General features: G+C 53.7%; 4 protein-coding genes across 4 annotated transcripts; 2 read left to right on the forward strand and 2 right to left on the reverse strand.

The window, feature by feature from the left end:
* Positions 1-1124: 1124 nt before the first annotated feature.
* CCMA1212_004479 (Inositol hexakisphosphate and diphosphoinositol-pentakisphosphate kinase) lies at positions 1125-6220 on the forward strand (the record flags this gene model as incomplete). Its single annotated transcript, XM_073701780.1, has 5 exons — positions 1125-2040; positions 2097-2243; positions 2354-2375; positions 2494-5874; positions 5986-6220. 5 exons carry the CDS (start codon positions 1125-1127, stop codon positions 6218-6220), a joined length of 4701 nt encoding a protein of 1566 aa, XP_073559901.1.
* A 2249-nt stretch (positions 6221-8469) lies between these two features.
* CCMA1212_004480 (uncharacterized protein) lies at positions 8470-9395 on the reverse strand (the record flags this gene model as incomplete). Its single annotated transcript, XM_073701781.1, has 3 exons — positions 9280-9395; positions 8857-9191; positions 8470-8667 (listed from the first exon to the last, which is right to left on the reverse strand). Exons 1-3 carry the CDS (start codon positions 9389-9391, stop codon positions 8470-8472), a joined length of 645 nt encoding a protein of 214 aa, XP_073559436.1. The 5' UTR covers positions 9392-9395.
* Positions 9396-17041: 7646 nt separating this feature from the next.
* CCMA1212_004482 (uncharacterized protein) lies at positions 17042-18048 on the forward strand (the record flags this gene model as incomplete). The annotated part of the gene is made up of 3 exons (XM_073701782.1): positions 17042-17251; positions 17336-17439; positions 17641-18048. The coding sequence occupies exons 1-3, from the start codon at positions 17104-17106 to the stop codon at positions 18046-18048; spliced, it is 660 nt and encodes a 219-aa protein (XP_073559437.1). The 5' UTR covers positions 17042-17103.
* Positions 18049-19554: 1506 nt separating this feature from the next.
* Positions 19555-20686, reverse strand: CCMA1212_004483 (uncharacterized protein; the record flags this gene model as incomplete). Its single annotated transcript, XM_073701783.1, has 2 exons — positions 19555-20589; positions 20681-20686. The coding sequence occupies 2 exons, from the start codon at positions 20684-20686 to the stop codon at positions 19555-19557; spliced, it is 1041 nt and encodes a 346-aa protein (XP_073559438.1).
* Positions 20687-22263: the final 1577 nt, after the last annotated feature.

A 22263-nucleotide genomic window follows, 5' to 3' on the forward strand; every position in this document is an offset into this window, starting at 1 on the left:
GCATCAGTAATGACTCTCTACAATAGGCGTCTAGGTAGTTGTTCTTTGATTTGAAGGCCAGGAAGTACAATCGGAATTTGTGAGCTTATATTTATTGATCTGCTGTTTTACCTTTTTGTCAGGCAGGCACAGCTATCGCCAGCATCGAATTGTACGTCGATCTCGATTCTTGAAGACTGGGCGACCTGCTTTGCGCACTCTGGGCTTATTGGTGCGAGCCGTATGAAACAACTGGAATTAAATACAGACAAAAGCCTCTCCCGCTTGTCAATATAGCTCGTCAACAACTTCACCACCAAGTTGTATTTGGAGCAACACAAAGCTCGTCCAAGCCAGGTTGCTGCTGCTTTCATCCGGCCTTGTCTTTCTGCCGCCAAGGAATGGATATGCAAGGCCAGCTTCCATTCGCCAATTCAACCTACTGCCCCTCCATTTCAACGCAGTCCTTCTCCTCTCTTTTCTTTGGTGTCGAGCATATCCTTGTCTTTGCACGCTGCCAGCTCCCGATTTGCCCGTCGTTAGCCAGCGGTGCATCTTGATTTGAGCCAATCATATTTCAGCAATCACCACCAGGGGTCGTCCAGAAGCCCAGAGAAGCAAGAATGAGAAAAAATTGTTCGAGCTAGCCGCCACACGAGTCTGTCCCCATAGCGACTACTGAAGACACAGACGATAAGGCTCGACACGGACACACATACCGTCGCTGAGGACAGCCATTGCCCGTATTGTTTGGAAGCTCTGGTGTAATGTTATAATACCGTTCGTCCTATTGACTCTCTCGCATTGGGCTCTTCTTGTCCCTCAATTCACCCGAACCCATTCCAGCATTCCACGTGTTTCCTCCGTTACCGCTCTCGTATGATGTCACCGCCTGCAGCTGCCACTGCACGATTCTAGCAGCCACGACCGGCAATTTCTTGACCACACAGAGTGGGTTCCTCCTTCCCGGAGGCTGCTCGGCGGGAGACTCCATTCCCTTCTTGTCCCAGGTTCCTCTCCCCTCTACTTTGCTTGGCTCCAGACCGATGAACCATCACGGCCAGCACCTTGCTTGAATTGCATTGTCAACCTCCAGCCCGGCAGAGAGCTCCTTTCATAACCTGACCCATCATTGGTGGCAGACCATGGACCCCACGATGCCCAGCTCTGGAGAGGCTGCCGTAACCAACGAAGAAGCTCCGCTGCCACCGCCATCGCCCGCCTCGTACGACGCCAGCGCCGCCAATTCGTCGCCCTCCACCCTGCCGTCCAGGCAATCCCGCAGCGTCTCCGTCTCGTCCTTCACGGGCTCCGTCAGCAGCAAGAGCCGCTATGCCGAGCCGGGCACCTCCGAGGTCCACGCCGAGCGACCTAGCTTCTCCAGCAGCCCTCACTCCTCCAACCCTCTCAAAGGCGCTCGACCGACCTGGAACAGCAGCCGACGACAATCGACCGCCTCTGAAGCCCTGACTGAGGAGCTCTATCTGGGAGAGTCGCAGCAGAGCCAGGTCTTCGCCGACGGCGACACCCCGCGAATGCGTCCCAATTCAGACGCTTCCGCCAACCACGCGGCACTCCCCGAACCAGCCCTGGCCTCTAGGTCGTCGTTTTCAGACTCCCATTCAATTCGCTCCAAGCGCCTGTCGGGGACATCGCTATACTCGCTGGCTTCGGCTCGTGGTGTCATCAGCCCGCCGCAGTCTAACCCGGTGCCTGATCAAGTTCCACCTCCGCGATCGGTACCGAGCCTGATGTCGTCTGGGAAAGGGCCAGCCTCGGTCCAGTCAGAGCCTGCGTTGTCCGGCGTCACCGTGACCACCTCTTCAGGTAACCCGTCAGGACACGGGTCTCCTAACAACCATAGCCTTGCGGCAAGAGAGACGCAGTCTTCACATCACGATCTGGTCCGGCGAAACCAACGATCCGAAACAACTGCTATGCGAAGCAGCCAGCCCGATCGCTCTCGGAGTAGAGCAAAGAGACGATTCAGCGGAAGCACTGCGTACAGCAGCCAGAGCCCGAGTAGTGAACGAGGGCCTCACCATCGAGAGAAGGAAGAAGGTACGGCACATCTTCCGTATTCGATCCTCAAGCGGTATCTGACAGCCACATTTTAGCGAAGCCCGCGCCTCTGGGCGTCATTGGTATCTGCGCTCTCGACATCAAAGCCCGAAGCAAGCCGAGCCGAAACATCTTGAATCGTCTGATTGCGAACCGCGAGTTCGATGTCGTGGTTTTCGGCGACAAGACCATTCTTGACGAAGGTATGTCAATTTTGAAGATCCTTCTACCCCGGAAATAGAAAAAGAGGAAAACAACTCTTCCAACAGTGTCCTAAAAAGATGGTGTCACTGACTTTGAATCCTGCGAACAGAGGTTGAAAATTGGCCAATGTGGTAAGTAAAGCTGTCCTCGGTATACGTAAAGAGCATAGTGCCAGAATTCCCTTGACGATCAACCGCATGGCACGAAACGAGTAGACTATGCAACATTTGCTAACATAATCTCATTCAGTGATTATCTGATATCGTTCTACTCTGACGGGTTTCCCTTGGACAAGGCTATTGCTTACATCAAGACGAGGAAGCCCTTTTGCGTCAACGATGTGCCGATGCAAAAGATACTCTGGGACCGGCGTGCATGCTTGCGTCTGCTTGACAAGATTCAAGTTCGCACGCCCAAGCGGCTTGAAGTGACACGGGATGGTGGGCCAAAGGTCCTTACTCCGGAGATGACACGATACATCAAGGAGGTATCCGGAGTCACGCTGGAACCGACCGACCCCGAAAAGAATCCGCCACCAAAAAAAGTCGAGCTCATTGATGACGGGGATGTTCTCAGCGTCGATGGAGCACTACTCAAGAAGCCCTTTGTAGAGAAACCCATCAGCGGCGAGGATCACAACATCATCATCTACTTCCCAAAGAGTTCCGGAGGAGGAGCACGCAAGCTGTTCCGAAAGGTCGGGAACAAGAGCTCCGAGTACGTCCCCGACCTCAACATCCCCCGGGCCATTACCGAACCCGACAGCAGCTACATCTACGAAAGCTTCATGGAGGTGGACAATGCCGAAGATGTCAAGGCCTACACTGTCGGGCCTTCGTATTGCCACGCGGAAACCCGCAAGTCGCCCGTTGTCGATGGTATCGTTAGGCGGAACACGCATGGCAAGGAGCTGCGCTACGTGACGAGCCTGGGTGCTGAAGAACGAGAAATTGCCCGCAAGATTTCGACCGCCTTTGGACAAAGGGTCTGTGGGTTCGACTTGCTCAGGGCTTCGGGCAAGAGCTATGTTATCGACGTCAACGGCTGGAGCTTCGTCAAGGATAACGAGGATTATTACGAGCACTGTGCCAAAATTCTGAGAGAAGTTTTCATTAAAGAAAGACTTCGCCGTGGCGGTACCATAACGTCACCACCACAAGCTGCTTCGCCCGCCCCTTCTTCGGAGGTCGATCCCATTGCCAAGGCAGGACAATCCATGACCGAACGCGAGCAAGGAGGAGCCGCAGACACCACGGGCGCCACCACCAGCCAACCCATCCCTGTTGCCAAGCAAAACAACCGTTCGACGCAACCTGAGCATGCCATCCAGGCTGACTCTGGCCCAGTTGCCCCTAGCGGTGCGGCATCGCCTGCAATCGAGAGCAACCGGACGTCGGTTGGCCAAAGTACATCAGGGAGCCCCTTGCTACCGCAGCCGCTTCTGCCGCCTACAGATGTCGTGTCGCCCAGCGTCTTCTCGTCCACACCCAGGTCTAGCAAGGATTTATCACAGTCTCCTACCGCTCTGGCGCCGCAGGAGGAAGCAGAGGCCGAACCCACGCCTCCCCCTCCCCCACCTCCTAAACACTCGTGGAAGTTGAAGGGCATGGTCTCGGTCATCAGGCATGCTGACAGGACTCCGAAGCAAAAGTACAAGTTTACTTTCCATACTGAACCTTTCATCGACCTACTCAAGGGTCACCAGGAAGAGGTACTCCTCATTGGTGAGCCTGCCCTGGCGAGCGTGATACAGGCCGTAGATGTTGCCTACCTGCAAGGCGTCGAGGACCGAGAGAAGCTCAGAGCTCTCCGAAACGTTCTCGTGAAGAAGGGAAGCTGGGCCGGTACCAAAGTACAGATCAAGCCCATGTTTCGCAAGAAGAAGCAGGAGCCCGCACCGGAAACTGAGGAAACTCCCCAGTCAGTTGACCAGACTGGCGAGGACACGCCGATGGCCCCTGGAAGCGATACAGGAACACGTGAGGGGCGATCCCCGAAGCGGCATGATTCTATTTCAGAAGTCACCATGTCCAAGTTTACCGCCGCCGAAGAGAGCCTCGTGCTCGACAAGCTCCAGCTCATCGTCAAATGGGGTGGCGAGCCGACTCATTCGGCGCGGTACCAGTCGCAGGAGCTGGGCGAAAACATGCGCAATGACCTGATGCTGCTGAACAGGGACATCCTCGACGAGGTCCATGTCTACAGCAGCTCTGAGAGGCGGGTCACCGCCAGCGCACAGATCTGGGCATGCTCCTTTTTGGGCCAAAAGGAGCTGCCGGAGGACTTCATCACCATCCGCAAGGACCTCTTGGACGACTCAAACGCCGCCAAGGACGAGACAGACAAGGTGAAAAAGAAGCTCAAGGGGCTCCTGCGCGAGGGCAACGAACGCCCGGCGCAGTTCGCGTGGCCCGAGAACATGCCCGAACCGTCAGAGGTGCAGAACAGAGTCGTGCAGCTGATGAACTTCCACCGCCGGGTGCTGCAGTACAACTACGGCAAATTGCACAGCAGCAATGCCGCCACGGCTCTCAATGCCATTTCGAACCCAAGCACCGAGAAGCTCAATGGGGAGGGATCGAGTTCGTCGCTTTCGTCAGCGCTATCGCAGGCTAATGCCGTCAACAACATTCAGCCCAGATGGTGTTGCGGGGAAGACGCGGAGCTCTTCCGCGAGCGGTGGGAGAAGCTGTTTGCCGAGTTTTGCGACGCAGAGAAGGTGGACCCCAGCAAGATCTCTGAGCTCTACGACACGATGAAGTTCGATGCTCTGCACAACCGGCAGTTCCTGGAATGGGTCTTTACCCCGCCGAGGAGCATGCTCGAGGAAGAATACGGCGTCAAAGATGGCAAGGCAAAGGACGGCGAGGATGCCAAAGGGGGAGCGGCGGCGGCGGCGGATGATGGCAAAGCCAACGGAGCTTCTTCTTCCGACAACTCTGACAAGAATGAAGGTTCCAACCGTTCAGCGACTGTCCGGAAGCTCTTCCGGCGACGATCCTTCCTCAACGGCCTCCGCCACATGAATGATGAGGCCCCCCCTGAGCAGTACTTTAGGCTGTACAAGAGCAACAGTGGCGTGGGGGAGAAGACAGATCCACGGAATGAGCCGCTTCAGGAGCTCTACCGACTGGCAAAGATTCTCTTTGACTTCATCTGCCCGCAGGAGTACGGCATCTCGGATAGTGAGAAGCTGGAAATCGGGCTCTTGACGTCCCTTCCACTTCTCAAGGAGATTGTCCAGGATCTGGAGGAGATGCAGGCCTCCAACGACGCAAAGTCCTTCTTCTACTTCACCAAGGAGTCGCACATCTACACCCTGCTCAACTGCATCATCGAGGGCGGCATTGAGACTAAAATTAGTCGCAGCACCATTCCTGAACTGGACTATCTCTCGCAGATTTGCTTCGAGCTGTACGAGTCGGAAGTGAACCCGCCGCCGGAAGAGGGCGATGAGCCCGCATTTGCCTACAGCATCCGCATCACCATTAGTCCTGGTTGCCATGTCTTCGATCCCCTGCACGTCCAGCTCGATAGCAGGCATTGCATCGGATGCGCGCCGCGAAGGAGTCTCACGCCTCATCTTGATTGGCTGCAAGTGATTAAGACGCTGCGTGCCAAGTTCAACCAGTATGTTGTTCACTTTAACGCTACTCTCCGTGTTTCTTGTTTGTTTCGTTCTGTCTTCATGTAAACTCTCGTCACTCGGGCAGTGTATGGCTAATGTGTATGTACTCGCAGGGTCAAATTGCCAAAGACTTTCCTGGCGATCAACCTGTCGGATGCCTTCACCTTCGAAGAGCACGACAAACAGGGGAGTGACCAGGAGGGGGGGCTCGAGATGAAGTCGGTCATCGCTCAGAACATGGCACCCGCTGGTGCTGGCATTGGCGAAAGCACCATCAGCAATGCGCTTGCCGCCGACGAAGCTGCTTCTATCGCCGATCCCAAGGATGCGACAATCAATCCCGCTTGATGTGCGTGATGGGTTACCATGCAGCAGTCGTAGCCCTACAAGGCGGCGGAGCACATCGCTCATCCTCGATGGGGGTGACAGCGTTGTGCCCTGGCTTTGGAACAACCTTGATTCTTCTTCCTTTTTCTCGTCTTTCCTACTCTCGTTCCACCAGGGATGAGCGGGCGTTTCCCCTAGGGTATCCTTACAGGTCACCACCCGTCATGGTCATGGCCGTCGGCGCCTTCTTACCTCGGACACTATTTTTGATGACGATTGCTGTTGGTTTTGAAGCATGTTGGAGCAGGCGACGCGTGACGTGTGGTCTTTGCTTGCTGGCACAGCCGCCTTCAGTAGTTGATGCGGAAACAGCTCGTCGTCATGTGTTCCGATTCAGCCTCCATTGTGACATGTCAGAAATGCCCGAGAGGTGACCCAGCGCTCCAGAGAGTCGGAGTTTGATTCATGGACGAAGGATCGATAGTCCGTGGAGATGACGCGCGCTCGCCCACGTTAATCGGGATCGAAGTGGGAGGAGCGCCATGCCATGCGACAAGGTGAGATGATGTGCCGGGCGGTGCATGATGGGCATAAGCAGCATAATAGAATCGGCGGCGTTGTTGTCTCTTGTCTTTTGTGTTGTCTCTTTTCTCTGTCTGGGATCGTGGGTATCGGAATTGTTGGGTGGGAATCGCGGAGGCCTCTTTGTCCGTAGATCGAACTCCTTCTTAGGCTCACTTACTCTTGTCTTTCTCTCCCTTTAGAAAAATAAATGCCCGTTCTCTTTCTGACAACTTGTGGGACAAATGTCAGGGGTATTACCTTAGCACTAACAGATGATACCGGATGACCTCATAACGCTTGTTGACTTGGGCGTGTCAGCAAACACACCTAAGATCATAAAATGGCAGCCTCCTGCTCTGACAGTACCTTCATCAGACAATTTGTCTGTACTCATCCGGTACAATAAGCGATTCTTTCTAAAAGGTAATCATGAGGATATAGCTCCGCAATGGACCTTCTTCCAAAACGTGACAACCGCAGCAGCAGTCCGTACAAAGTACTTACAGTTATGCCATTAATAGTACCACTCACTACACTCTTGGTAGTAGCAGTCAGCAATCATGCGTTAAAGCCAACAACAAACGAAGCACCCTTGTCGAATGTCGTCAGAGATGCCAGCTCGAAGCCGAGGGCTTCGAGCGCTGGAGTTGGTCTGTTCATCTGCCCTCCAGCGGGAAAGCCGTGTGTTTTAGACCGATCACGGTTAGCCGGGAGGCTTTCAGCCGTGCAGCGGCCTCGAAGAAGCGCTCGGCAGAACACCCTAGAGGATGAACATTGTCTCACGCTCAGAGATGACAGAGGCCACACACCCTCTGTCAAGCAATAATGAGCAGACCCAGGAACTTGGGCACGGGAGAAGCTGCATTAGCGCTGGTTCAGGGGCTTGTCTAGCGTGCCGGCGCAGCGGTGCTAGTAGCAGCATGATGAATCCAGGAGTTAATAGTCCGTGATGCCGTCAAGGAATCCGGAGCTGCCGCTGGGGGTGTGGCACGAGAATAGGCAGTACCTAGTAATTTGCGGGTATTCCGGAGAGGCTATGGAATCAATGCCACTGCTAGGAGCATCATATCCCGTCCTCGATGAGCTTCAAAGTGGGTGTTGCCATGGCCGGGGCACGTGGGCTTCGGCACTTCTCGCATTGTCACTAACAAGTTCTATGTCAGCGGGCGAAAGGACTCGGCGCCGCATCGAACGTATGGGTTGCGACTTCAAGCTCTACGTGTGTGTACCCATATGTTCAAGGAGGCGTGACTTTTGCTGTTCCCGTCCACAATTGGTAGTAAGCACTACAATCCCGACAGCCTTATGTAGATAGTTAACGCTGTCGTATAAGTGAATCAATCGGCCGGCGAATCGAATTGCAATGTAGTACGCTGGTGAGTCGGTAGCTTTGTTCAGGATGAACGCCGACCGGTCGGAAGTCGGCGAGCAACAAGTCTTGAGTCAGCGGGGATCCGTGTCCACGACCTGGCTTCCAGAACGCTATTCTGCGCCATGATCGTCAGTACGTGATGTATCCATCCCAAAGTACTTTGTACTGCCGCCTGTCGAAGAATGGGTCTTCTTGCAATGACCCATCGTTGTGAAGCCGTCCATATGATATCAGGGTGTCCAAGACGGGGCACGAGTGAAGACATCAAGCAGGCTAGTACGTTGCCTGCGTCGGCTGCGCCTGTTGTCCATAGAGTGTCGAGAGGACAAGCTCACTAATCCCGAGGCTTTGTGTAAAACCCGCCGCTGCAGAGTCGTAATGTGCATAGCAGGTCACAGGGCGCGCCTGGCGCAGATGTTATCCGACTCCCGCGGGCATTCATCATGCCATAAGATCTGAATGAGCATTTGCAAAGCCTCAAGACATTCCATCGGCCAACGTCCCGGGCTTCCAACTTGCTACTAAAGCTGGACTATGCGCCGGCGTCGGATGAAGGCCTCGCTTCGGCCGCGGCCATCCTCATGAGTTCGAACCAACGTTGTGGGGCAATTTGACAGGGTATCTTGCTGCTGGCTGATGTTCGAGTCTCAGATATGAGTCCTCTCATCAGAAGCAGGGAATGCCTTCAGAGTATGGTGGTTCTGTAGCATCTCCAAATGACTCGATCATCAGCTCCAGCCGGGAATATGGAGTGCCCAAAAGTATAAGGACAAATAGTCCATGTCACACAGCAATAATCACATGATGCGCTGGCAGTGCGGGTAAGAATGAGAACAGAATCCAAGTTCACGGCATGGACAACCAGACCGAGGGACTTGTCTTTCCATGTCATCCAGTGTAGCCTCGTCTGGCAATAGAGCACGCAGTGCTCTGTGCTTGGTACTACAAGTACTCCGACAGTTGCCAAGGCAGACCCTTGCCCTGTCAGCCGATAGCCGGGCTGGGTCGATAGGAAGCCTGCCCATGTCAAGTTCCAGGGTGTGGAAAAATGTGAACCTACCCGATTTGAGAGTCAATGTTTTGATGGCTAGACTGCCGGGTAGAGGTCAACTACCTTTGACGCCTCATGACGACTCCCAAGTACAATGCTGTCCCCATATAGAAGGCACCGGTATGTGTCGAGCAACAATCCACGGACAACTGAACAAGTTGACATCCAATGGATGCTTCAGCTGCACCGCGAGAGTCTGGCTCATGAGACTATGTTGTCCATCTGTTAGTTCAAGGGCCATGCTTGCAAGTAGGAATGTACAAGTTGTAGGAGGAAGTTTGCAATACTAGGTCGTATAAATGGCTTCATAAGCCGCGTGCAGGGCCAAAACAAGGTGTAAGAGCGTAGTAGTCGGAGGGAGGCCCATGTAACTGTGTTCGAGGGGACGTTGTTGTCTGCCGTTGCAGCCTGCCGCTGCTACTTGCCGCTTTCCTCTCCCTCCATCTCGGCCGGGGTTGCTGCATTTGGCGTAATCAGGAGCAGTTGACTACGTGTCTCAATCACGTACAAGTATGGCGCAGCATTCATTTGCGAATGTCCATCCAAGCATGTACGCTCAATGGCCGGCTGTACGTCTGTGATTGGACATGGCAGGCCAGCGGTTGAAGAGGCGAATGCAATGTTGATCAGCGTAGCCCTGCAGCTTGAGTTGGTGCCAATGAATAGTTTTCGGATGCCACAGCGACCAGTTGACTGGGTTGAATCGTGATATGGGTCTCGGCGATGCAACACTTGGTGCTGCCGGGATGTGTTCCGGTCATGCCGCCATACGAGCCCGCTGTGGTGATGGTGTGAACGCCTTGCAGTTGGCTGACCCGCTTGCTACCTTGCCTCTGAAAGATAAATCATGTTTGGGAGTGATTCGAGCGCGAAGACGACACGTCGCTTTCTCAGCACGCCGTGCTGCTCGGGACATCGATTAGCTGGGCTGCGTGACTGCAATGGTTTCCTCGGATACGGCACCCAAAGGAACAAGCCGACCTCACGCTTCATGTAGGATGTTGCAGGGCTCCCTAGAGAGGAGGAATCAAGAGAGCAGTCATATATCGGCCGCGGTAATAACCCAGGCAGCATGCATGCAGGTCTAACAAGAGGCCTTGTCTTGAGCGATTGGAAATTTGAGTCGTATGGACGGAGGAGGTCAGAATGCCGTGTCGTAGGATGCCGGTGGGTGGTGGGGGGGGGGAGAAGTCCAGCACCGAGTGCTACCCTTGTAGTGCGACGACATTTCGTGCTTGTACGAAGCGCCAAACAGAGCTGTTCAAATTCGTCGCTCATTGAAATGGTTTTTGCAAGATAGGCAGAGGCTCGATATCGACTTTCCAGTGTTCAATAAGTACTGGTTGTGTAACTGTCGAGCATCGATGTTGGTGTATGTCCTTCATATGAGGTTGACGTGGTCGACGTGACAAAGCGCTGTCAGGACGTCGCTAGCCTTAGGCCACGGGTACCTAGGCAAAAGGTGGCGTACAAATCGTAGATCGGCTTGGGTTTGGTTGGCAGCAAGCAAGTGCCACATGTATGTGCCTGTATGTACATGTATCAGCACGATCCTGTTGTACACTTCGAGATGAGTTCATGTGGCATGGGGCGTGAACCAGGGCAGGGATTCTCTTCGTTGGCTGCTGCACCCCGTGCTGGGGACTCGGAGAGGGGGCAGACTGACAGACTGACAGACTAACGGGGCGGTCTTGCGTGCCCTTGCGGGCATATCCAAGCATGTACGTGCAAGTACGTATTGCTTTGTACAACCGCAGTGCTGCACATCAGCCATGCCTGGCAAGTGGTGCACACTCCGACAATGACTGGGCAGAGCAGCTGCATCGACAGGGGTTCCGGAATGTTTGTCCACGACCCAAGCCATGCGGGGTTTCAGGAAGAGGACAGACGAGAAAAGGTAGCTGCGGAAATGATTGGCCGTTTCACTGGGGTGGAAAGGGCCAGAGATGATATTTGACGAGATGACGAGATGGCGGCTGGAGTCGCGCGTATCAGAATGCGACCAAGATGAAGAGGGAGAGGACGAAAACGGAGGAGGAGAAGGGGAGAAAGACACGAACGGTGGTGGCAGTGACAAGTCGAAGAGAGAAGCGTCGATGCCATTGGCGGTCGGTGGATGCACCTGTGAGAAGATGCAGCGCCTCGCACGTAACCACGTATCTGTTTCCTTTGCAGAATCTGGTTTTCTGCTTCCCTCTGATTCTACTCATCACTTCTCATTTGCTTCGGCTTCTTCCCTGTTTTTCTTGTTTCCTCCTTCCTCCTCCTTTATCGGCTCTTGTTCTTTCCTTTTTGGACCCCTAAGCCCTGCTTTCTGGGAACTTTGGCGGCGAACCAAAAATAACAGTTTCCAAGGGAGGCAACGAGAGGAGGAGCCACGGAAAGAGCCTACCTAGCAGTACCTGTCCGCTGACGTACAAAGTTCAGAATAGGGAAACAGCTCCCTGCTGGCCTGTACCTCGTACTTAGATACATAAGTCTGTCTGCGCTTGCTGAAACCACCAGGGCGGGGCAGCGTGTAGGTACGAAGTGATCTGTCGAAAAGGTAGGAGCTGAAACGAGGCGTTCTCTCATAGCATTGGATACCTCATCTCTCACGACAACACGGTACCTGTGCCATACAAAGAGGCCAGTGTTGGACGTCTCAGGGACAGTAACCTTCATTCCGAAGACCAGCGCATGCAAGTAATTGCATGCAGGCAAGACACTTCATTTGCTGGCACTCTCACGGCCTGTTCGCTAAGGCACGGATCCTATCCCTGTTGAGCTGAGGTTAATTTGAGTACGGGCCATGTGGAAGACACTGTGTGGCCTCCGAGTGTCATCCGTCTGACGGAACTCCTTCCACTGAGCTGGCTAATACCCAGATACAGGCATCCGCTTTGTGAAGAGCCTCCCCTACCTTGCCTTACCTTACTCGAGCCTGCCGTGTGCTCCAGCAATGCTTCATCAATTACACGGAGTCCACGTCGAGGCCTGTCCATCGTCTTGAATCACGCTACCAAGTATGGCAACAGCGCTAGACACCTCGCCTGGTCCATCGCTTCCCCCGATGTCTGTCCGGCCGCGGGACCTAAGGCCAGGTTCCCAGACGGCCATGATCTTGGCCTTCTCATCCTCTCTGCTGAACAAGCATTGGAGATGGCCCGGTCGTCAAACCGCTCTTCCCACACGCAATCATGCGCCCCTGTCTCGTAACAGGGCGGGCGCTGTAAAGTGGCGAGCATGGTGAGGGAACGTCAGGCAATTCACGGCATGCCATGGGGTGTGCTTAAAGGTAGAAAGCCTGCCGGGTGTGATATCCGTACGTGTTGGAGGAACGGCGGCAGTCTGAGACACCACCCTGAGACAAGACCGCGGTCCTTCGCACGAAGTAGGCGGTTGCCGTATTGGGCACCCAAAAACCCGCGCAGAAACCAAGGTCTGGCTCGAGATAACCAGCAATTGCGCAGACCCGGGTCGAGACTGGATCCATGCCTAGACAAGTAGCCCAATCGATCCTCTCCCGACATGCAAGAAAGATGTTCAAGAGATGATAACTTACACGTAGCAATAAATGGAAGCCTCTTGTAACGCCATTGGGTGTTTCCATGCGCGAGGTGCTGCGGATGGCGCCCAAAGCGGCGTTCTCTGCATTTTGCGTGTACTGCACTCACCTTGCATGCTTGAGTTGGCTCGCTTGTTGATGTTGGCTCGAAGGCCTAGACAGGGAGGGCAGATGCGGGCGGCGCCTTTGCAGAGGCGCGCGCAACCTCTGGACGACAACCTACCTTAGTCACCCCAGCTGAGTGAGAAAACAACAGCGCCAGCGTAACACGACCTGGCTCTTGGGCTCGCACTGCAGATCGGTGAGCGCGGCTCCAGCAGCTTCTGCATTGCTGCAGAAGCCCGTCGGTGGCAATCGAGGCGGGATCGTCCCATGCTCTAGCCCCGTGCTCTGTACCGCTCTGCGACGGTCGAGACGCTGGGGATACAACCCAGAGTACCTGACATGCGGCCTTGGGCTTCTGAGATTCCTATTGGTCAATTGGGCTGTCGAATTACTGTGTTCAGCATTCTGCTAGGAACTTAGCCGATGTGCCTGGGGAGGTACCTCGACCAGGGCCAAGGAACTCAAGCCACCCGATGATGGCCTGAAGGGCTTCGTACCGGACCGGGCAGCCGGGCTGAGACGAAATCACCTTCACTTCACACTGCTTCTCCTTCGCTTCGCACCTAGAGCTGGTGGATCAGTATCAGTATTGCCTTACTTCATACGGAGTAGTCCTACCTGATTTCATCCATGCTGCTGCTGCTGCATACATACCTTAGCAGTACCTAGTCAGGAAGAGCATGCGAAGATGCTACCTTGGAAGAGGGCGCCTTAGTACCCAACTGCTACCTGCATGCATCGAGAAGGCAAGGTACGGAGTACGCGCTTGTACATGCATGAAAGCGGCTAGTATCGTATGAGAAGCCTTGTCATAAATAGCAGCAGCAGATCCATGGTCCTGCAATAGTTAGTCTTACTGTTGTTGCCGAGGACCTTGTTGCCATACCTTGCCTTCTTTTCACCTCCTTCTGGCAGAGCATAATTACCTCATAGGCATTCGCAAAACACACCGCCATCGTGGCGCCGCGGACAGATCCAGCGAGACTGATTCGGTCGACGATTGGGCTTACTTCATCCTCCTCCGTGTTTCCGGACCTGTTCCAAGGGTTGGCCGTCATTCTCCATCCACTTCGAGCTTCGGCGCTGTGCCAGCTCCAAACGGCGCCGAGGTACACGAAGCCATGCCTGCAAGCCCCCACCCGAGGAGCCCTAAATAAACAGCATCCGACATGAGGCGCTGTCAACGGTCCACGCCGGGCCGGCGCTGCGGCCTGGCTGCGAGGGAAGAGAAAAGAGGGAGCGACAAGGCATCTTGGTCGGCAGACGTGCGGTAAGTGCTCACCCGGAACAAGCAAGCAGGCATACAAGCAGGCAGGCTGTCACCCGCCCGTCTCACCTTCCCTCTCGCTTTCGGCGCATCTTGATCCCATCTTGGACAAGTGTGTTGGAGACGTCAACCTGGGCCTGGGTAAGAACTCTTCTCGTTGGGATCCATCTCATCGCGGGGCTAGTTGACCGGTAGGGCTACAAACATGCGGCGGCGTATTCGAGATGGGTCGTGCGTCCGTAATTGTAGCATCTCAAGTACTACAAGTACGAGCATCCCCGTACTGATGTAAGGTAGGTATGTCTGACTGCCAGGGTGTTCCGCAACGCCCCGATGAGATGCTTCCCTGCCGGTAGCAAGGCGTGTCCTGTGCTTGCATGTAGAAGCCGTACGTTTTCTTGGAACGTGCATCATATCGAGGAAACATTCGGGCAGCCTATTGCAGCATGAATCAGTCCCGTACCAAGACGTGGCTGCCATACAGCTTCAGCCCAAGCCATTCGTCGACACTCACCAGACGCCAACTCAGCATCACACAGAGCCGTGCTTTGTGCAACTGGCCAGCAAAAGCACCCATCTTGGTTTCCTGTTGAGAATCAGGCCTTGCCTCCCAAGGATCACGAGTACGCGCAGCTTAGCTTCTTACTACCTGTAGTAGCTCTCGGTCCAGTAACCCGCTGCGTCTTTCAGGCACTCATCCTAGTGCCAGACAGTCCAGGGGCGAGAAGCCCGCTCTCCCGTGTCTCCGGGCAGTCAGGCCCTTCCAGTCACCCATCCAAGCTTTCCTCGCGGGATACTTGAGCGGCGCTTGCGGATCAGCTCGGAGAGGGGGGACTTGGGGCGTACGTTCTGCTGTATACACCCCGAGTTGCAGTAGTGATGACGGAAGGGCTTGAGCTTTTTCCCTTCTGCCACCTAGCTTGCAGTTGACATACCGGGGTCTATCATTGACCGTTTTGGAAATGTTTATACCCCCTGGCATCTGCGGCTCTGTCGTCTACTCGCCTGCCCCGGTCAATCGCCCGCAGGCCAGGGATTCGGGACCGTGACCAGCATAAGTCAGCGATCGTTCCGGCTGAAACGGAGAGTTGCGTCCGCGGGCGAGCTTTGTGTGCTTCGTATACAACATCTCCTTCGAGTCGCCAACTGCTTCAGGGCTAGTGGCCAGGGTTGGAAGGCTATACGCGATGATCTGATCACCCTTCCATTCCGCCGGGTCGCCGAGCTGCAGGTGCGAAAGAGGCCATCTCACAATGTAGTTGCGCGGCCTAGGACAAAGCAAAGCAGAGCAGTGATTCAACACAATGAGGAGTCGGCATGACAGCCGTTCAGGACAACACAATGAGAGCGATGTAGTTTACTAAATCCTTATTTTGGTAGTGTGTATGTTCGATACCCAAGGTGAGGCTCACGAGGCATTCGCTTTTTCTGCCTCAGGATAGGCAGAGAGTTGGGCTGCAGAGCACCTTCCTTGTCTTGCACGTTTCTGGGGAACGTACCTCGAGGTACGCGTTGGACGCAGGATACACCGCAGTACTTGCGCCAAGTACAGTACCTCTCTTGCTTCTCAGGTACCTCGCCTTGCGGACTGCATGTACATCGTATATTTTATATTAATTGTACTTCAACCTTGAAGGTTGTGCATGTGCATGATGCTGCATCCTTGCCTTCTATGGAGTCGACCTCAAACGGGGCTGCGCTTTCCCTCTCTATTCACCCCGATTTCATCCCTTGCTCGATCTTTAACCACGCGCCCTTCCAAACCATTTTCATCCTCGCTCTTTGTCTTCTCTTTTCTTCTCTTTGTCTACAGTTTCTTTCTTGTTCCATCTCTCCAACATCCTCGTCCTTGTCTTCGAATCCTCCTCCCCTCCACCTCCCCATCCCTGTACATGGTTGTTTGCACCTTCGCCGTCAACTGCCAACTGCGAACCTGGAGGGTACGATTGAGAATCGAGCAAGACAGAATATTCTTGGCTGAGCTTTGCCAGGCTGCTGAAGAATCCAGTTGAGCTTGTCTTCATCTGAAGCCGTCCATCTCCATCAAACGCACTTCCGCAACGTCGCCTTCCAGAAACAATCTCGGCAGTTCTCTACCGCCGGAACTGCCTCCGGCGTTACATCTAGCGGCATCCGCTCCCGCATACCCGTCTTCTTGCCGACCCTGGGAGGTTCAAACAAACGTTGTCGGGTTGGTTCTATTTTTGAAACCCCGGCCACTGTCTGTCTGTCACTTGGTCGCAGTCGCCACACCGGGAGGCTTCTCATCGTCATACTGCTCGTCATCCTGCCTCCGGACTGGCAACCCACACCCATCTTTCCGGAGGCTTATCGACAATCGAAGACAGACCCCTCCCTTGCTACTTGGCCCCATGCCATACGCTTCGCCTCGTCTCAACTGGTCAATGCATTGTCTACCGGCATCTGGGTGCTCTCCGTTCCGTGCTATCCCAGCTTCCAATCCCTGAATTTCCACCAGCTTCTACTTTCCAGCTACTGGTATCTTCGTGCAAACACTCACGGTTAGAGATCACGGTTACTGCATCTCGTCACGGACGCCGAGTCACGACTCCGAGGAACATATAAGCTTGTGGTTCGCAATCTCCCAGTCGATCGTTCACAACACCCGACACCCGAACCCATTCCATTTACTTGAAAACAACAGCCTTGATCGTTCCCACAAGATCTTTGTTCCATTCCCAACCTACCTTTGTCTCTTGAGAAACCCTTCGTCGTTGGAAACTTTAAGAGGCGCCTTCGTCTCTGTAAGCAGCCACGATCTGACAACAACCATACCAAGACTCAATATTTCCCGTCCCTCATCACTCGTCTCAGGCCAAGTCACTTGGCGTCCTACTATTTGGGTTCTTATCATTCTTTGTCAGAAGCGTCCAAGGTGTCCCCTTCTTTCAGGCACTTTCACCTCTGACAAGTAGTCTACCAACTCATCCCAACTCGATTCATATTCTCAACGATCACGACTCAACAACAAGCTCCCATGACAATGGCCGTCTCTTGCGCTCACTCCTTTGTCATGATCAAGTCCGACAACACTCTCGTTCAGTGGATTTGCCAGCACTGCCGCTCGGGGCCTCACTGGGCCATCTACGAATGCACATACTGCAAGCTTCACCTATGCCGCCCTTGTACTCAGGCAGCCTAAGCTGGGTCAGCTTCGCAGTGGCTGGTATCACGATAACAAAGAGCGGATCGATTCTTCTCCATGGCAGGCCCTTTGGATGATCCCTTCTTCTCTGTCGACTACCGCGCCTATTCCTTGGGCACTCGCGTCAAGATGGAAAGGAAAGCACTGAAAGCAGCCTACTGCATTTACGTCTGACGATCCATTCATTCCCAGCGAGCCGATCGCTTCCTGACAGCCCTCTGACCGATACGTCTTCTACGAATCATGACTTTCTTTTGTACCGTTTGTTCTTCTTTCTTTGACTACTATAACTGCACATCTCGCCAATCAACATCTTGCTTCTCGGCACTTTGTCGTCTTCTCCGCGGTCAAGCCGGATCATAACTGAAGACATGCAGATTGCTCGCAGAAGCGGCGGCACCTGACCCCCGCTCGGCTTCACTCTTTCCAAGTTGTCTTTTCAGTCTCTGTCTGTCTTGCATTTCGACTCGCAGCTGGCTGCAAGTCCCACGTGGGCGGTTCCTCCAGCGCACCCTTTACGGCATCTCGCATCATGACCCGGACAAGGGCCCCTGCAAGGCGTTACCCTCTAAGTGGACACTCCAGCTGAGGCTTATGGAATGCTTTTTGGAGGTATCAAGGTGCGATTCGGCGAAGAGCTACACATGGCCGCAGCCGGGCAGCCCTCCGTACCTCGGCATAGAGGCCCTACGACTCACTGATGGCCTCTTGAGCACTAATTGGTCTTCTTATTCCACATATCCTCTCCAAAAGGAAGGGGCAAGGGCAAGGCGCTGAAGGCGGATGCTTGGCTCTTTGTCCACCGTCCGGAGCCGGTTCGGTTCCACCAAGGGTGTGCTCTGTGTTACAACAGCCTGCAATTTGCCGGCTTGACTTGGGGTCTTGTTACCACGTTCATGTTCGCTCCTTTTTTCCTTATTCTTCTTTGTCTTCGGATTCTCTCATCGGCACATGGAGTTTTGCTGTTTCTGTTGTGGTTGAGGATGTTTTTTTTTTGCTTCCGACCCTGCTCTTTCGGTTTGTTTCTCCGCCACTTAGACGACACAATTCTCTTTATCAATACTCTGGCGCAACTGGGAATTCCTGATTGGAAGAGGCTGGTTCACGTACCTGAATTCACGTATAGATTGGTTGTCGTAAGACAAGGGGCCTCGAAACTGGGCATGTGAGCATGACACTATAGAGAGTAAATAGACATGGAATTCAATGATTATACATATCAACCATCTTCATCGATGACTCTCAATTGCATGATGACTCTGATAGCGTATTACATAATGACTGGTAGCTATAGCCTCACACTTGACGCTTCTCAACACGTTTCCCCCATAGAGACAGCATAGCATGTCGGAAGACGCATGCCACTCATGTTCTAGAGCCTACCAATGGCCTTTACTATACATGTACTCATAAGGCGCTACGAATGAGGTATTATTGGTATGGGACGGGAGTTGTCCATTACACCGTTGAACAACACCCCGTTGAGCTTATCAACCGTCTTCGATAGTGAACAAGATGAGACGCGAATGAGCCGAAGAGCAATTGTATCCTCCAGCATTGCACACTGTAAACTGAAGAAAATGAGGGCGGGGTGACATGACTCTAATCTCGTCACATGGCATCGTGGAGGTAGATTGTGCGTAGAAACAAGGACTGGCCTCCCTGATTTTTGTGTTCAGGCTATGAAGAATTTCACGCGTCTTCCATACATGATCTTGTAGGGAGTATCATAAGAGAAGGCAGATTATACGAAGAGTCAGGAGAGAGGGGAGGAGACGAAGATATCAACGGGGAGAGAAAAGTAGTTGGCTGCTATGTTGTAATTTTACGCGGGAATTGGAAGGCGAGCCAAGACGTCGAGTGCCTCGAGGATGGCGGATGGTGTTTTATATTGCTTAGCCTCATCTTGCCCTGCCATTTTACAATTCAATGTTCTCTCTTTCTCAATAGTATTTGCGTCAACTGGAAATATCGTGGCACCAAGCGGGAAAGAGGAACTGCGGCGTAGTCATACATAGATTGCCGGGGCGAGATGATGGTCTTCTGTGCACAGGCAGCACAACGGTGACCTTTGCCGTTGCCGATAGAGAATGTAACCCCATGGACATAGCGCTATAGCAAATAGATTGATGGAGAAGATCGGTTTGCTTCCATCTAAGTCGGCGTAATCCCAAGTTCTTTCTCTGAGTAATGATCGAGAAAGGGAGCCGGTTCTATTGTAGGCCAGAGAGCCCCTTGATCACCCAAAAGCAATGAGCAGCCAGCAAAGCAGATCCAATTGCTCTACCTATACCGATAGAAGCGAGCAATCCTGGCATCCTTATACTGCCAGTCCCACACCGGCCTCTCACTCGTCCTCTTCGTCACAGCAACCTCATCCCCCACCGCGACATCAAGCCCCTCCAGCCCATCCACCAGAAACCCATACTTGCCAAACACAGGCGTCCACTTGGACCCCTTGTCCACCCTCCGATCGGACATGAGCCTCTTGAGCACCATGCCCTTGTCGCCCTCCCCGAACCGCCCCGTCTCGTAGTCGACGTTGAGCGAGGTGCACCGGTTGCACATCTTGGTCATGGCGAGCGCAGGCCGGCCGCGGATGGACAGCTCCGCCCAAAAGTCCTCGTCGAACTCGCCCTCGCCCTCGCCGTCGACCACGATGTTGGGCCGGAACCGGACAATGTCGACGGGCCCGCTGCTGAGCCGCGCGTTGACGTTGCGGAGCGAATTTTCGCTCGCGACGAGGTAGGCCGCCATGTCGGAGAAGGTCAACCAGTCTGGCTCGGGCTCGGACTGTTGTTTGGCTCCCCATATATAGCTCGATAGATAGGAGAGCCAGCTTTGTTGGGTGGGAGGCGCAGCGAGCTGAGCTCTGGGCGAAAATGTGCCCAATACTGGACGGCGCTCGTCACCAATGTAGACGAGGGCAACTCGGAAGCCAAAGCAAGCTGTGAACCACTCGCCGTAAGCTGCTCCCATACGGTAGCCGTTGACCATCCCCTGGTGGAGATTGACGACTTGTCTTTCAAGCCGCGAGATGTCTGGATCCAAAGGCACGCGCAACACGGCGCTCTGCTCCGGACTCGGCGGTACCAAGGGTTCACTCGGAGGCTGATATCGCACGTGAATCTCATCCCCGACAATCTCCTGGGTAAAGCGGCTGCACTCGGGATATCGGTCCAGCTGAATCTTGGACAGCTCGCCGTCTTCGCCGACCCTCCAGAGCATGAACCGCCGGTCATACCTGATGCCTTGGGGTCCCATGTGGGCGTTGTGGAGCAGGATGCCGCGGAGGGCCTTGATGGGATAGACCCAAATCTGGGGCAACAAAGGGCATACATTGTCAGCCAACAATGAGATCTCGATATCTCGTCCATGCCGTGCCCGGCGGGGTGCTTACCGCCGTCACTTTCATGGCCGGGGTGCTATTAGGATGTGTATTCGATTGACCCGAGCGTTTGAATCAAGCAGTGCGTTTCGGTTCATGAGGTCGTCCCTGTTCTTCTCTTCTTTGACTTCAATTGAGACCTGTGATTCACGTTAGATGAGTGTATTTGGATGCTATTGTACGTCAAGGCCGGATCAACCACTTTTTCTTACTAACTGGATCAGTCATCATGCCGCCGGTCTGGCGCGCCCTTCAACAGCGAGTCATCTGCTATTGGGCATCGAATGCAAAGGTACCGTATGACAGGAATCCTGCATCTCCCTCCGCGGAGGCGACCGCTAGGGTTCGTCGGCTTCAGCTCCTAGGCCTTTCTTCTCTGCCGAGATGTGGGCTTATCAGTTGACGTACTCGATGGTTACCCGGTCATCGGATGGCTTTGTCCCATTTTATGATGCCGAGAATTGGCGAAAGCAGTGAGACCCCATTATTGGCGAATATGCAATTCGATCCCTTCTTTGTTGTTCACAGGGGAAAAAAAAAAAAAAAAAACTGCAAACCGTTTCATCACAAGGTCACTATCTTGATGGCCTCAGGCTAATGTAAGTGGTGCAGAAACGCTCTGATAGAAGTTCGATTCAGCATCAGTCCAGCTAGACGCCATGATGATGTTGGGAACACCACAAATGGTCCACCTTATTGACTCATAATACCACTTGAGTGAGTGAAAGAGGAGTAGCGGAATTCCACGAAATCAGCAGCCGGGACGGATATGGCATCGGATCAAGTGATACATGGTGCCTGTTTTCACCTGCATCAGAAACGATAAGAGGCTAATCGCTGCTCTTCCGAGTTACATATATCAATCTCCTCCAAATCAAGCCGTCGTGATATGCGGTCTTAACAGTCACAAAGTCCGACTCGGCAATCTACCAGCATGTGCCTGTTATAGTCGTACAAGCTCGTACAAGATAGGACTATTGTCGAGTTCTGGGAGCGGGGAAGTGGAATACCTTGTTCAACGGATACCGTGAAAAGCTGGAGATGGCCCCAGTCAGACGCTGATTGATACTGCCGGCATGATAAAGATCTGACGAGTGGACAGGGTTTGTATCGTTCCTCGCCAACGAAATCAAGGCGGCTTCTCCGTCCGTCAAAAGAGGGGTTGCTGACTGACATCCTGACAACGGTGATGTATGTACGGGATAGCATTCGCTCGATCCAAAGGCTTGTTTGTAATCTCCCACACGCTGCCGGCCCTCACGGAGGGTTTGTCCCAAACATTGCGCTCAAACGTCATCACGGCACTCTGTTCAGACCGTCTCGGCGAGCAAACGGAGCGGCTCCAGCTGTTCAAATACGCAAACAACCCAGCAATAGTGTTTGGACGCGTATGCTCCGTACGTCAGCAGTGGATCAATCACCCTTGTTCTTCGTGGGGAGAGGACCCCATATACGAGAACCGCTGTCAAGCAGAAGAGGGTCGATGCTAGCTTGGTAGCTTAAAGTGGCCGTGTTACCGAAAGCTTGACTGATTGATCAGTGGTTGACGATGCCTGCAGCTGGTTGACTCCATATCGGATCACATGGCAGGTACCCATCAATGC

The sequence above is a fragment of the Trichoderma ghanense genome (genome assembly GCF_004382785.1).
Source record: "Trichoderma ghanense strain CCMA-1212 chromosome Unknown scaffold_4, whole genome shotgun sequence".
NCBI lineage: Eukaryota > Fungi > Ascomycota > Sordariomycetes > Hypocreales > Hypocreaceae > Trichoderma > Trichoderma ghanense.